This window comes from Penicillium solitum, assembly GCF_028829755.1.
Source record: "Penicillium solitum strain IBT 25940 chromosome Unknown utg000001l_segment0_segment0, whole genome shotgun sequence".
In the NCBI taxonomy this organism is placed as follows: Eukaryota; Fungi; Ascomycota; class Eurotiomycetes; order Eurotiales; family Aspergillaceae; genus Penicillium; species Penicillium solitum.
The window spans coordinates 8,211,508-8,226,442 of NW_027072121.1; the positions used below are offsets into that span (position 1 = coordinate 8,211,508).

The 14,935-nt window shown below is 50.8% G+C and overlaps 7 protein-coding genes across 7 annotated transcripts; 4 read left to right on the forward strand and 3 right to left on the reverse strand.

Annotated features, from left to right (window-relative positions):
• Window positions 1-411: 411 nt before the first annotated feature.
• On the forward strand, window positions 412-2,317 carry N7455_003162 (MFS transporter; the record flags this gene model as incomplete). The annotated part of the gene is made up of 2 exons (XM_040960707.2): window positions 412-780; window positions 866-2,317. 2 exons carry the CDS (start codon window positions 412-414, stop codon window positions 2,315-2,317), a joined length of 1,821 nt encoding a protein of 606 aa, XP_040808836.1.
• A 530-nt stretch (window positions 2,318-2,847) lies between these two features.
• N7455_003163 (Mpv17/PMP22 family protein) lies at window positions 2,848-4,014 on the forward strand (the record flags this gene model as incomplete). Its single annotated transcript, XM_040960736.2, has 2 exons — window positions 2,848-3,461; window positions 3,582-4,014. The coding sequence occupies 2 exons, from the start codon at window positions 2,848-2,850 to the stop codon at window positions 4,012-4,014; spliced, it is 1,047 nt and encodes a 348-aa protein (XP_040808852.2).
• A 333-nt stretch (window positions 4,015-4,347) lies between these two features.
• On the forward strand, window positions 4,348-6,344 carry N7455_003164 (exonuclease V; the record flags this gene model as incomplete). Its single annotated transcript, XM_040960702.2, has 2 exons — window positions 4,348-4,786; window positions 4,906-6,344. The coding sequence occupies 2 exons, from the start codon at window positions 4,348-4,350 to the stop codon at window positions 6,342-6,344; spliced, it is 1,878 nt and encodes a 625-aa protein (XP_040808829.2).
• Window positions 6,345-6,596: 252 nt separating this feature from the next.
• N7455_003165 (heme-dependent oxidative N-demethylase family protein) lies at window positions 6,597-8,108 on the reverse strand (the record flags this gene model as incomplete). The annotated part of the gene is made up of 5 exons (XM_040960717.2): window positions 6,597-7,362; window positions 7,435-7,558; window positions 7,619-7,671; window positions 7,731-7,833; window positions 7,898-8,108. 5 exons carry the CDS (start codon window positions 8,106-8,108, stop codon window positions 6,597-6,599), a joined length of 1,257 nt encoding a protein of 418 aa, XP_040808871.2.
• Window positions 8,109-8,635: 527 nt separating this feature from the next.
• N7455_003166 (dolichyl-P-Man:Man(6)GlcNAc(2)-PP-dolichol alpha-1,2-mannosyltransferase) lies at window positions 8,636-10,574 on the reverse strand (the record flags this gene model as incomplete). Its single annotated transcript, XM_040960733.2, has 4 exons — window positions 8,636-8,890; window positions 8,952-9,746; window positions 9,797-10,469; window positions 10,519-10,574. The coding sequence occupies 4 exons, from the start codon at window positions 10,572-10,574 to the stop codon at window positions 8,636-8,638; spliced, it is 1,779 nt and encodes a 592-aa protein (XP_040808837.2).
• Window positions 10,575-10,757: 183 nt separating this feature from the next.
• On the forward strand, window positions 10,758-12,803 carry N7455_003167 (RNA-binding snoRNP assembly protein NAF1; the record flags this gene model as incomplete). The annotated part of the gene is made up of 1 exon (XM_040960744.2): window positions 10,758-12,803. The coding sequence occupies one exon, from the start codon at window positions 10,758-10,760 to the stop codon at window positions 12,801-12,803; it is 2,046 nt and encodes a 681-aa protein (XP_040808848.2).
• A 278-nt stretch (window positions 12,804-13,081) lies between these two features.
• On the reverse strand, window positions 13,082-14,821 carry N7455_003168 (U4/U6-U5 snRNP complex subunit PRP3; the record flags this gene model as incomplete). Its single annotated transcript, XM_040960706.2, has 1 exon — window positions 13,082-14,821. The coding sequence occupies one exon, from the start codon at window positions 14,819-14,821 to the stop codon at window positions 13,082-13,084; it is 1,740 nt and encodes a 579-aa protein (XP_040808835.1).
• Window positions 14,822-14,935: the final 114 nt, after the last annotated feature.

Here is a 14,935-nt window from a genome sequence, read left to right on the forward strand (position 1 = left end):
CCTTTTAATTTACCTTGGAAGTACACCAATATGGGTATGAAATCAGTATGGAGTATGAAATTATAAAATAGATGCTCCAAAAACAAGATAATTAAGGAAAGGGCCCAGATCCCAACATCCGTAAAAAAAATCTTGTCCGGGTCCGGGGCCCACCTATCCCACCTGGGCAACGAAATCCACTTATACGTACTTTATCTGCATAGATCCCATTCATAACCCTGTAACCCCCTTTATATATAGAGGGAGCTCCATCCCGAGGTCTCTTAAGTCTCATTCCACTAATTTTCCTCGGTATCCCCTCTCCCCGCAAACCCTCGGGAAACCCCACCTCTTTCCGTCCTAATTGGCATATACTGCTACCTCGGATACTATCAACTACATATCGAAATCTCAATTTAATACCTGCCCACCATGGCAGCTGACTCGGACCCTCAGGTCTCGGACAAGATCGAGTCCTCTGCCCCAACGAAAATTCCATACTGGCGTTTGGTCTTCGACCAGGGTGTCGTCACACAAGAGATCATTGATCATCCATACCCCGGTTCAGGAACAGATGAGGACCCATTTGAAGTAACATGGATTCCCAACGACCCTCGTAATCCCATGAACTTCAGCGAGGTGAAGAAATGGACTTTTACCATGCTAGTGGCCGTCGCAACATTGGCCGTTTCACTGGTATCATCTGCCTATACCGGTGGTATTAAAGAGATCATGATGCAGTTTCACATCGGGCAAGAACTTGCTACTCTTGGTGTTTCGCTTTTCGTTCTCGGTTTCGCGGTAAGACCTCGACTCTCCAGACACTGCTACTTGAGCTTGTGTAAACTGTTTTGCATGCATACTAACATTATTTGCTTTGATATAGATTGGACCATTGCTCTGGGCCCCGCTGAGTGAGCTGTTTGGCCGCCAAATCCTCTTCGTTACTACCTACGCCGCTCTCACAGCTTTCAATGCCGGTGTCGCAGGTTCTCAAAATGCCTGGTCCATCATCATTCTTCGGTTCTTCGCCGGTTCCTTTGGATCCTCGCCTTTGACGAACGCTGGTGGTGTCATTGCCGACATGTTCCCCGCTAAGCAGCGAGGTGTCGCCATGAGTTTGTTCGCCGCTGCACCTTTCCTTGGTCCTATTATCGGCCCCATCGCTGGTGGATTCATCGGCATGAGCGACGGCGGCTGGCAATGGGTTATGGGTTTCCTTGCCGTCTTTTCTGGTACGGTTTGGATTATCGGCTCTCTGACGATCCCCGAAACCTATGCCCCCGTGCTTCTCCGCCGCCGTGCGGAGAGACTCTCAAAGCTGTCGGGAAAGATTTACCGGAGTAAGCTTGAGATCGATCAAGGCAAGATATCTCTTAAAGACTCCTTCAAAGTGTCACTGTCCCGTCCTTGGGTTCTTTTGTTCCAGGAGCCTATTGTGTTCTTGCTATCTCTCTACATGGCTATTGTTTACGGTACCTTGTATATGATGTTCGCCGCCTTCCCCATTGTCTACCAGCAGTCCCGCGGCTGGAACCAGGGTGTTGGTGGCCTCGCCTTTCTCGGTATCATGATCGGCATGTTGTTTGCTGTCATCTACTCCCTATGGGACAACAAGCGCTACATCGGGACGTCCGATAGACATAATGGATTCGCACCCCCGGAGGCACGTCTCCCCCCTTGCCTCATCGCATCCGTCGCAATCCCAATCGGCCTATTCTGGTTCGCATGGACCAACTACCCCTCAATCCACTTCATGGTCAGCATCGCAGCCGGTGTCCCCTTCGGCTTCGGAATGGTCCTCGTCTTCCTCAGCATCATGAACTACCTCATTGACTCATACACCATCTTCGCCGCCTCTGTGCTTGCTGCCAACTCTGTCATCCGTTCCCTCTTCGGTGCCGCTTTCCCCCTCTTTACCACTTACATGTATCAGAACCTGGGTATCCACTGGGCATCATCGATCCCGGCCTTCCTGGCACTCGCCTGCGTGCCCTTCCCATTCTTGTTCTACAAGTACGGACCCGCGATCCGCACCCGTTGCAAGTTCGCCGCTCAGTCCGAGGCATTCATGCGCAAGATCCAGGAACAGGTTTCTGCCCCGCCGGCGGCGGAGGAGAAAGTGGAGTACGATCGCACAGAGGCTCCTGCGCCCGAAGGCTCACTCTCCAGTGAATCTCACGACGGTGTTGACGCACTCCCCACGGAGCGCATTCGCAGCCGTGCGCAATCTGTTGCTTCCAATCGCACTGGTGCCTCGTTGACTCGCTCGGTTACCTATGAGGGAAACCCATATGATATCGACCGTGTCCACACTCGTGACTCCTTCAAGCAATAGGCGGTTGCTGAGCAGCTTGTTTATATCCCCTCTCATCCTACCATCTCTTGTCCGGACTTGTCATACCTATACATGTCTGTGTCACTAATCATAGTTTCTATTGTCCTCTTTTCCTTTCATGTCACCAAAAAAAGTACACTGTTTGCATGATGTGTCTTTGTTGTTACTTTGATACCCGTTTATATCATACCGAGGGCAACCTCACTCAACTAATGTTTTTATGGGATGCATTACATAGAGCCGGAGTTTGGGTTTACTTTTTTACAAATATCATTCTATTTCGGGCACTTTTTTAATCAAGTTTCTTCCTTAAATAGAGTAAAATCACTACAAACAACAAATGCAATAATCGGAACCTGCATCCGGGACTGATCTCAAAAGTCGGAGATTAACCCGCTTTTCGGGTCTTATCGCCACAATCCCCGAGGTTGGATTTTTGGATTTCCAAGCCTATTGTTTTCTAATTCTGACAATCTTTCCACATCCACATCCAACTATTCTTTTGTACATAACTAGATGTCATCTTGGCCATGACCCTCCTCCGAAATGGCCTCTTATCCAGGGCCCCAACCTCCCCTTCAACCTCCACCTTCCGCCGACCGATAACCCCCAGATCCCAACCTCAGATATTGCGCCGACCACGCCCACAACGCCGATACAACTCAGACTCCTCTACAGGGAAGACACCCGCGGAGAGAAATACCACATCTGCAAACCAACCACACTCACACCATTCAACCGCCTCAACTCCACCCAAGCTCCCAGACACAACTCCCGCCGCTACAGCCGCAGCCGCAGCCGCAGCCGCAGCCGGGGCACCGACTGCACCCGTTCGAAGTCGCGGATTCCGCGAGTTGATAAAGGCCGGTCCGGTCGGGAAGTTCGGAAGATGGTATGCGCGCGTGCAGGAGCGCAAGCCGTATACGACGCAGTTCTGGAGCTCGATTGTTATCTACCTATGTGGTGATCTGAGCGCGCAGATGCTGTTTCCTTCCGAGGTTCCTGCGCCTGTGAAATCGGACGCTGAAGATGGGGATGGGGCTGCGCAGGGGGATGGTGCGACTGTCAGCGCTGGGTATGATCCGCTTAGGACTTTGCGGCATTTGTGTGTTGGCGCTGGGTCGAGTATTCCTTCTTATAAATGGTATGTTCTATGATGTGAGATTTGGTTATGCGATATGCGATCAATGGCTCCTTTGAGATTGTTGTTACGTGGGATATCTGTATGTGTATGTACTTGTTAATTGACGCTGCTCTCTATTAGGTTCATGTTCCTCGGCAACTATTTCAACTACCCGAGCAGGTTCCTCTCGATCCTGACCAAGGTTGTTGTACAGCAGACGTGCTTCACACCTGTTTTCAACACGTACTTCTTCAGTGTGCATTCTCTTCTCGCTGGTGCGACGCTTGACGAGACTTGGGAGCGATTGAAGAAGGCTCTCCCTGTTAGTATCCAGAACAGCGTTAAGCTCTGGCCGGCTGTTACTGCGTTCAGCTTTATGTACGTGCCGGCGCAGTTCCGGAATGTCTTCTCCGGGTGCATTGCAGTTGGCTGGCAGACTTATCTGAGCTGGTTGAACCAGAAGGCTGCGAAGGAGGTTGCGGCTGCTGAGGCGCTTGCTGCGGCAGAGGGGATGGGTGCTGGTGCGTTGCATGCTGTTTCTGGGGGGACTATGATCTCTGCTGGGACTGCATGAATACACGAGAAGTAGATTTAGAATTTGTTGAGGCTGATTGGATGTATAGATTCATAGATCCCTGCCGAATACTGGTATTGGGATATCTTTTTTTTTTGTTTTGGAGCGATGCATGGGATACCAAGAGCAATTACTTAGATCAATAGACTTCAGTCTCTTTTGTTAATTTGCTTTCTATGTAATATATCCTATATGTTTGTACAATTATCAACCTTGGAAGTATGTGATGGCCAGCCAGTAAGAACAACGGGATTCTTAAGGCAACTCACATGGCAATGACGCACCCGAACATCAACTCGGATCTACACAACATGATCCCCTCCAGTCGCAGGCATGTCCTGCCCAGAGAGAAATGAGGATGAATCTGACTACGGATCAGACTTCACTCCAGATGAAGCGGATCTGCTAAACGAGTTGTTGAACAAAGCCGTCGCGGAACACGCGACCGACCCCGACGCCACTTTCATCTCGACACCAACCTGGATCTCGACCCCAACGCCGATCGAACACATCACGTCGCCAAAATCCCCAGAACTCGTTGATCTCGAGTCCTTGCAACCTGAACCTCTAGCAGCACTTGTTGCAGATATCGAGGATGGCATTGAGCCAGCTCGCGTTCGGTCGCCTAAGGTGCTGGGTCGGGAAGGGCCTCGCTCGCCATGGCGGCAGTCGCAGCCTCGACCAGGTCAGGCCGTTAGATGGAGTGCGAGTGCGAGTGCAAGGGGGAGGTCAAGTCCGCGCGCTGGCAACAGCGACAGGTACAGCCCGTTTGGTATGCTTTTTTATCTTTTTTTTTACCCTTCGCCGTTGATCGTCCACATTTTCTCTATGAATTGGTCCCATTACATCCAGCCTGAATTGAGCTGACGACATCTTCTCCCAAGCGTTTAGTCGAGAACTCTAATTCAACCGAGGGCCGAGTAAAAGAACGCGAGCGCAACGCAGCGCGCGCGCTCGAATGGACACAACAGGATCCCGAAGCTGCGGCGCTCGATACGAGATCCCCTGTCGAACGGTTCCGGCAAGCACCCAACAAAGCATTCTCGGTGACCGATCTTGTTTCCCCAGCTTGGTGTGAGCTGCAGTATTGGTTCACGTTGACCAAACATGGGGGGCAGAAGAAGAGGACTGCTGCGATGAAGAAGGGGAGTTCCATGCACAAGACTCTTGAGGATGAGATCTACACTACCGTCCCCGTGGAAATCACGACTAAAGAGGATGCGTGGGGTCTCAGGATATGGAATGTCATTCAGGGCCTGCGTATGCTGCGCGATTATGGAGTTACACGCGAGATGGAGGTTTGGGGCGTTGTCGATGGGGAATTTGTCAATGGCATCATTGATCAGTTGTCCTATGAGTGTCCCGACCCAGAGCTTGAGGCTACTGCTGCTGGGTACTATGCGGATGTTGTAGCGTCACGCGCTGCGCTTCCGGAGTATCAGATGTCCTTGTCAGACTTTTTGCTTTCTTCTTCGCAAGGCGGGATGAAGCTTTCGGACTTTGGTCAAACTGAGGCTGAGCAAACGGGGCACGTTGAGCAGGAACTGCCTGCGGCGGTCTATGACCTACCCCGGATTTATTTGACAGACGTGAAGACTAAGGGTAACCGATCACTACCGAATGTCAAAAGCACGGGGTTCCGGCCTACTCTTCTCCAGTTGCAGCTCTACTACCACATGCTCAACCGGCTGATCACGAGCGACGATGTCACTATTGACCTCCTCGCCGCTCGTTACGACTTCGACGCCGAGAAACCGTTCACGAACGCCTTCGTCTCGGAGGTTGGCGGCTTGAACGACCAGTACTTCGACGCTCTCTCCTCCCAAGAATCCGAACATAATGAGGGCCCTTCTATTGATAGCCGGGACTCAACCGGCATCCTCCTAACACACAACAACCTCTTCCGTCTTTGGAGTCTCATGATACAACAACTCCGCCTCACATTCCTCCCTGAAAATTCCCCCGACACACCATCCGTTGCACCATCCATCCCCTCAGTTTCCCAGCCAGAGCTCTTGGAACCTTACTCAACCCTCCTCTCGCCGGTGCTCACAGCTCGGTACCTCTCATCTGCCGCCAACGAAGACATAAAGAGACAGCTCATCGGAAGCCGATCTTTCCTCTTCGATCCGACATCCCTCACCTCCCACCTCAATGACCAGATGACCTGGTGGCGCGGCAAGCGAGATCCCCGCGGCGTGGATATTATGGACGCGTGGAAATGTCGGATCTGCGAGTTCCGCGACGATTGCTCTTGGCGTGAGGAGCGTGAGATGGCTTACGCAAGACGGGGTGGAGGTCGGAGAGCTGGACCCATTGCGGATATATGAATTGTCTTGGGTCCGATTTATATTTAACGCGTTCAGCGAGTGCAAGAATAACCTTGGAATAAGTTGGTTACTCTGAGCATGTTTACTACATCCATATTGCACCTGTCGAGGTCATACTAATCCAGTGCTGATATACTGGCGACCAGACATTGCAATATTTGCATCTAATAGTTCCAACCTTGGAAAGAAACATCTCCAAATAATTGAATACATGAAAGACATCATTCATAAAACGTCCTAAATACATTGCTTTCAAAGAGGATACCTCCTAACCTCATCCTCCTTCTCAACCTCCAACCCCCCCTCAACCTGCACTCGATGCTTCTCATCCAAAAACTCCAACAGAACATCCTGATACTTCTCCTTCCCCTTGTACCGACTAACATCATCCCCCCAACTCCTAACCGCATCCGCCAACCTCCCAGGAACATAAGGCTCCTCAACAATGGCAGTAACAGGCTCAAAATAAGTCCGAATCGTAAAAACCACCGCCCCAGATCTGGGCAATCTCCTCAACGACTGCCTCTCCGAGCGAAAGAAATGATTCTCAATAGCCCGGTTCTTCTCCGCTGTATTCCACGACACTGTCTCCGCATCCTCAGACCCAATACTCTCCGACCACGCCAGGTTATCATCCACCTGGATGAAATAATTATTCCGAAGAACAGGCTCTTCGGGCCGTAATCGTCGGAAGAAATTCATCATCCCTTTCTCAAGCTTACTCTTGAACTGTGGCACATCGCCTGATGTGTGGATTTCAGATAATCGCATCCCGAATTTGTCGCTCAGTCGCCAGAACCCGGCTAGCAGGATCGCGCCTGCTAGTAGGTAGTATTCGCCGTCTGGGCGCTCGATCATTAGCGCTAGGTCGTCTTGGACTAGTCGGGCTGCTGTTGCCATCGGGTCTTCGGGGAGTGGGCGTTGGGTTATGTTGAAGGTTTCGTTGGTTACTTTGTTGGTTATGCCCGTTGTGGTCTTGGTGAACATGTCTGGGTATCTTTCGGGGAGGTAGGCGCATCTGGTGGGAGGAGTGTTGTGTTAGGAGGGAGTGTTCTTGGATATGGAATGTGTATGTTTGGAGTGCTCTTACAGTTCTTCGAGTAGTTCGATTGCAGCGTCCATTGCTTCTGGTGCTGTATGGCAACATTTGCTACCGCGCTCTTCGATGCGGCGTGCTTTGTCGGCGTGGTATTTTAGATAGTGGTTGTCGAGCTCTGTGTTTGGAGTATAAGAGGTCAATGGGCTTCTGGGATTTAACTTGAAGAACGACTCACCGATCCATTCGTCCCATTTCATGCTTCTTAGACCCAGCGTGATGTAGTATTTTCTGTCAGAGAAGGTTAGAAGACAGGCGGTATTATCTCCAATGAGTTTTTTTCAACTTACGGGCCGTATCTAAAGGGCCGGTAGGGAATTGGCTTTGTCGAATGGACATCCCATCCTAAGTATGGGGCTGTGGTTGGCCGTTTGAAGTCTGATGGAGTCCATTCTATGCAGAAAGAGTTAGCGAGTGTTTCTCGTTATTGCATGGACTGACATCCGAATATACTTACCACCCAGTGGTCTGGTGACCTTTCCTCTCACACTTGCAGCTGGTTTCTCTAGATCGCTACTCGAGGCTTTGGCTGTGCTCGAAGCCCACTTCCGTGAGACCAAGGTAACGAGCCATACACAGACACTGAAAATGAGAGAGACATCCACGACCTTTTTCGTTGGGATCGATAAGATAGCTCCCCATAGGGACTCTGGTACCGACATAGCCATAGTGGGACACTTTTAGGTAGTACGTAGTTTGAGGATACATCGAGAATAGAAAGTCGTTTTAGTATATAGTGACATAAAGCGGATCGCCCTTATCAATTCTGGAGTGCGGAGTAAGATATTAACTGCCTAGATGGTGCTCTCATGCGAGATGCCGTGTTAATCCGATACGAGATAGGCCATCGTTGGTCAACATGTGAACTGTGGCTGGGAATAGAGACTATCTTGTCTGGGGAAGAGGGGGGATGTCGTCTTTTTCGAGCTGTCAAATCCGAGACTGCATGCGTTTCTCCATTGTTTGTCCGTTGTTGGCCTCCAGTGAAGCGGAGGGAGGGTTTATCTGCGGAGAAAGCCTAAAGGGTGATAGGGATATTTTGTCCCAATTGGGAAAGGTGACGCTACACTTGTACTTGATAACCTTCTGTGTTACTTAATATTTGCTTGCATTCGATGCGAACGTTTCCGTGTTGATGTTTTACATAATTCTTCTAGAGGTTTTACCCAGAAGGATTTCTAGGTGTATCCTGGATCTATACATGGCCTGCGACTGTTCGCTGGAGAAGACAGTATTCGCCCCATTTGCGTCGGAAGCGAGCTGGAATGACTGGGAGATCAGGAATCCAGACCAATCGACCCAGCAAACCTGTTTGAGATGCATCCAGGAAGCTTGCGCAGGAAAGTGTCTCCCACTGCGACTTGTCCAGGAAATAACGGGGTTCTAGTTCGGTTGCGCCGTGACCAGGGAAGTAAGAGTCAACCAGGAAAGAACATTGAGAGATATCAATCTGTTGTAAAGTTAGTATAGAAATAGGAGTAATCATTCTGGCGCCACGTTGAGACACTTACGTATTTGCTAGGGTCCTCGATGTTAAGGTCATTCATGCCAGATGGAATCTGCGAGGCACCCTCCAGACGCCCAAGGTAAGTCGGCGAATCTGGGAAATCGCCTGGAAGTAGTCCTCGGAATTCACTTCGGATGAACTTCGCGCGCATGTCGTTCGGAAGGAAATATGAAGACGGGAAGCGATACCACTCCTTGCCGAAGCACACCGAGTCTCCTGCATGCGCGATATCCACACGTTGCAGGGGCTCAAACACCTTCAATGGAGCGTTATAAGCCGTAACCATCCCTAGAGTCCGCAGCATGCCGGCATTCAGACCGACTAGAACAACTGACAGGGCTGCAGCAATCTTTAGTTTGGTTGGCACACGGCCGATCAGTTCCTTTTGGTTAGTAGAGCCAAGGTAGGTCAAAATAATATGGAAGCTCAAAGCCGCGCTAAGTGCCAGAAACGGGTATGCTGGGTACATAAACCGCTCTTCCTTGTGTGGCTGGACCGAGAAAATCCCGAACCACATGTAGAAGGGAGCGACCAGGGTCATGGACCGCAATGAGGTTTGCAAGGAGGTAGTGTGCGACCGAAAGACGATCTGAAAAAGTAGGAGGGGCGCGGATAGCATGGCAAAGACAAACCAGACATTGAAGTTGAGCAAGAGGTTTCGAACATAGAAAGTCCACGGCTCAGTACCAAAAATATCTGGTCCCTTACCTTCTCCCCCCAAGACGTTGTATGCAACAATGTTCCAAGGGACAAGAACGAGCTTTCGGAAGAAAGCATAATCAACCGCAACTTCAAGAGCCTGTGATGAATCTTAGTAAAGATATCAAAACCAAGTAGAATGTCACTTACCAGAATTGACAAACAACGAATGATGCCATCAAAGACATTGTACAAAAATGAGCCAACAGATCTGGAAATAAAGCTAACAATAGCCTCCTCAGCCAAAAGAGGGACAATGAGAGCACCGGCAAATGGCCACCCAACAATCGTCCCCAGCCCAAACCACATGGTGCCCTGCGCTGTCTTCCGGCTATTTTTCCAATCTAGGAACGAAGCCAGACCAAGCATAGACATATACATGGTAAATGTAGAGGGTAAAAAGGCAGTCGAAGCATGAAACATGCCAGGGCTAAATGTGACAATCATCACAAACAAGAGACCGATGCGGGGGCTGAGTGTACGACATATCGCAGAGTATAGCCGAGTCTGGCAGGCGGCGCATATAAATGCAAGAGATAGGCGAATTGTGTAGAATTCAGCTGCCTTGCTGTGCACCACCAAAGACCCGATCTTGCCTACAGCAGCATGGAGCGACACGTAGAGCCAGCTGCGGATAGAATAAACCGGTGAATATTCCCAGGTTTGAAGACCATATCCATGCTGCAGATAATGTGCAGGTTCCCAGAAATTGAATACCTCATCACAATCTTGAATTGGAGAGAATATTGCGGCCAGAGTGTTGGTAACTAGGCATAGGTAGAGGGTGATGTTGAGGGGAATGTAGAAGGGAGCTGGTGGGGGTCTAGATAGGTTAGCGTCATGCTTAATCCCGCACAGATTCAGAGACACACTGCTTCTTTGTATGAGGCTTATGGACATCCCCTGAGGAATTGTCGTTCCCTGCCATCTTGCAAGTTGGAGTTATGTTGAGAAGCATCAAATGGATCCATGAACATAGCTGCGATAACCGATAAGACCTTGTTGACCGCCTATGCGGAGTCTGGCAAAATAAAAAAAGTTTCCCATCGACTTTTGATCTTCCGAGTTGAACTGCTTTTTATTCAATTAATATTTGAGTTGAAGATTCAATATGGATGGACATCACAGCCCCTCAAATGGAACAGGTGCCGGTGAAGGCCCTGCCCCGAAAAAACCCTGTCTTATCGAGACGCCTATCGCAGGGACCCCAGACAACGGCAGCGATTTCTACAACACTCCCTTGGCTGCAGGTACACCGGATATAGGTATAGCCAGCCTAAATTCTGGAAACAGTGCAGCTGAACCCTCTACTTCCTCGAAGACAAGCCATGCGATCCCCGGATTGAACCTTATCCACCACCCCTCCGAACAAGAAAATGGCGCGCCTTCGACCGGAGACACAATCAAGAAAGAGGAAGATCAACTAGTGAACCAGAAAGAAGCCGAGACAGAGCTCAAGCAAGATGACATTCAGCACATCTCCCAACCCGAGTCCACCGACGCAGTCATGAAGGACGAGACAGAGGCGAACCAAATAAAAAATGAACCCACTGCTCCCCTGAGCGAAGCTATGGATATCCAGCAAGATAGCCACCAAGACAATATGATCGAAGCAACTGGTCAGGCTGGTGACGCCAAAGAAGATGAGCACCCAGAGTGGGAGGTTGATTCTTCCCCATACGAGTCATCTTCAGACAGCTCTGATTCCTCGGACTCCGATGATAGTGACGATGAAGACTATCCCATCCTCAGTGCCGAGGAGCAAGCACAGATTCTCATGCGGGCGGAAGGTGGCTCCGATGACGAGGGAGATGGCAAGGGGAAAACAGGCGGACAACTGCGGACCACCAACGAGATTGAATACGAGGCCCTGCCTATCCCTGACGTTACCATCACCCCCGAGATGAAGGTTGTGTTCCTCGGAAAAGTTCATGCCGCTATCGATAACAATGTTCTTATCGAGGCTAACACCTCTGGAGAATATCAGGTACTTGAGTCGGGCTCCTTGCTTTGCTCTGATGATCGCCAGGTCATTGGTGTAGTAGCAGAGACCCTGGGCAGAGTTGAAAATCCTCTGTATACAGTCACATACACCACAGCCTCCGAAGTTCAGGAAAAGGGCTTAGTCAAGGGCAAGGATATCTTCTATGTTGAGGCACACTCCACCTTTGTGTTCACCCAGCCGCTCAAGGGCCTGAAGGGAAGTGACGCTTCAAACTTCCATGACGAGGAAGTTGCTGCCGAAGAGATGGAATTCTCCGATGATGAAGCAGAGGCTGAATACAAGCGGAAGCTGAAGCAGAAGCGACAAGAGCGAAAGGAAGCCAGAGAAGGCCCCAAGGGCAAGAAGCCAGCTCCAGGGCCTTCAAAATTGAACCAGACCGAGCTCAACTACGACGATGCTGGAGGTGAGGAGGGCTACACCCCTCTTGCACGCCCTACCAATCTCCACGAGATGATGAATACCCGCGAGCCACCAGTTGAAGGTAACGAGCGTGGCGGGTTCCGTGGCGGAAGAGGTCGTGGTCGGGGTGACCGTGGACGCGGAGGACGAGGCAGAGGTGGACGTGGAGGAAGGGAGTGGGACCAGGATCGTCGGCCCCAGCAGGCCAGCGGCTCAACCCACGAGTCTCAGCCTCAGCCTCAAGCCCAACCCGCTGCTCCCTACGGCCAGCCAATGTACCAGCAACCCCAGCAGCCATACGGGATGCCCCAACCCTTCGCTGCGTATGCGCAATACGCACAGCAGCAAGCCCAGAACCCGCAACACGCGCAACAGCAACAGCCCCAGTTCGGCCAAGGTGGAGCGCAGCCACAGATGCCTTTCCAGTTCTCTCCATACCCAGCCTTCCAACAACCGCAACCCAATAACTTCCAGAACCTCCAACAGGGTGCTCCTCAATTCAATCCTCAATCTCTGGCTATGTTACAACAACAGCAACAATTCATGCAGCTTCTGCAACAACAGCAGCATTACCAACAGTCTCAGCAGCATTACCAACAACCCCAGCACCAACAGCCTCAGTCTCAGCACCAGCAGCAACAGCATCAGCCTCCCCAGGCCCAAAACCCGGCTATGAACTTTGACCAAGTTAAAGCTCAGCTGGATCTGCTGCGAAACCTGAGCGGCGGGAACCAGGGCCCTCCTCCTTCCTGATAAATTTGTTTTCCATACATGTTCTTCTGTGATATCCTAGCATCAGAATATTTGCTTTGCATACGGAGCGGGGTTTATATGGGTAGGGAATTTTGTTTGATTAAAAGTTTTTCATAGCTCTAATTGAGTGTCTGTTTTGAACAGTTTACAATGCCTACAGGGCGGTAAACAGTAATGATCTGAAGCATCATGCATGTGAATGATAATGGCTATGAAGCAAGTTCGCTATCTGTAAAAGTACAATAGACCTAGACCTTGATTATCAGCCGTAGGAAACGTTAATATTCAGCTGGTTTGGCACTCTTTGCCAGTGTCCAGAAGTTCTCCATCTTGGCTCGGGATAGGGCTGATTTGGCAGCAGAGTCTGTTTCACAGATACGAGCACCAAACCATTTCCTGAAGGCCCGGCCTTTAGTTTGACCTTCCCAGAGAAGAGTACATGTGTTCGCGGTAAAATCCCGGGGCTCCCCCTTATCATCCTCAGTGGATAACCAGGAAACCTTGGCTTCAGGGCTGTCTGCAGGTACCCGATCGGATCCAGGGTTTTCGGTCCAATCGATGCGGTTCAACATCAGCTTTCGGTAATTGTTGATGGAGTGGTGGCCGCCCTCGACAATCACCAGGTTGAAGCGGGGATGCATGACACACATGCCCGTCAGATTATTTTGCTCTGCGTTTTTGCCGATCTTGAAGCGGTTCCGGCCGCTCGCCAGACTGTCAATTCGATACACAGATTGGAAGATACCCAAAGAGGCGTCCTTCTCCTTCTGAGATTCCAACTTCTCGCGCCGTTGCTCCTTGGTAAGTTTGCGCTCTTCGTTCGCAATCTCGTGCGCCTCTTTCCGATCTGCGATCTCCCTGGTCACACGAGCTTCCACAGCCGTGGGATCCTTCACAGCTTGTTCTCCTAGAACCCGCATGAGATTGGATTTCTTGACCTTTGGAGCCGGTGCTTCCTCGAGTCCCAGTCTGATCTTGGCTTGCTGTTCCTTCAGATCTGCCATGCGTCGCTGTCGGCGAATCTTGGCTTGTTCCTTCGGGGTAAGGAACATGGGTTTTTGTGCAGGCATGTGCTTTTCTTGCGGAGGTTCGAGCTCGATAGGATGCTGGATATAGCTGCTGAGGATATCAAGTTTGATGTTTTCCTGGTCATCAATTGCGTCATAGTCACTGCCACCAACTAATTTTGCATCCCACCACTCTACAGCGGGTGGCTCAGGAACAAGGAATGCCTTCTCCACGTCCATATCCTCGTCAAGTCCGGCTTGTCGCGATTTCTCCGCGATTCTTTTCTTCATAGCTTCCAGCTGTGCCTGTCTGCGTAGAGCCGCTGCCTGTTGGATATACTTGCCCTTTTGATTGAAGTGTAGCTCTCGGGTTTGTCGGGGCTTCGCAATCGTTGCTTTGGGGTTGATAGCCGGGTCAAAGTAGGGGTTATTCTTGATTTCTTCGACTGATGGACCAGACAGATCAAGCTGGGGCCCACCAGCACGTTTTGGCTTAGTCGGTCGCCCATTTGCACCACGATATTCCGGTGCAGCATCAGAGAGAAGCGCGGGATGAAGGCCAACATCCAGACCACCGCGAGCCTTGGAAATGCCCTCGTCATCATGCGCTGGTGGTTGGTAGGAAGGTGTGGGTGCATTGGATCGTGGCTGAGAGGGTGCGCTGGCTCGTTGAGTAGCGGCAGCAACTCGAGCTTTCATTTGTTCGAGTTTCGACATCGCAGGAGCCGGAGCTGGTGGAGGAGGACTTGCAGAAGCCGGTGCGGGTGGTGCTGGAGGTGCTGGTGGTGTTGGTGTCGCTGTCAGGCCACCATGCGCTTGTAGACGAGCGCGCACAGCTTCTGCCTTTGCTCTTGCTTCTGCCATTATCTTCGCAATATCTGGCTTGCCCGGGGCAGCACCTCCTTGACCTGGTACTGGGGACCCATGATTGGAGCGGGTCCTTTTCTGGGAGTTGTCGTGTTGATCCTCAGGGTGAGGACGCTTCAGCGCGTTGCCTGATGCGTCGGCCATGATATAGATGGCTTCTGCCTCACTCGGTATTCTGGCGATAGAAAAATACAAAAAGGTTGAAGGAGTGTAGGATAGACAAGCAGTAGGCGTTGTGCATGACCAGAGCAATCCACG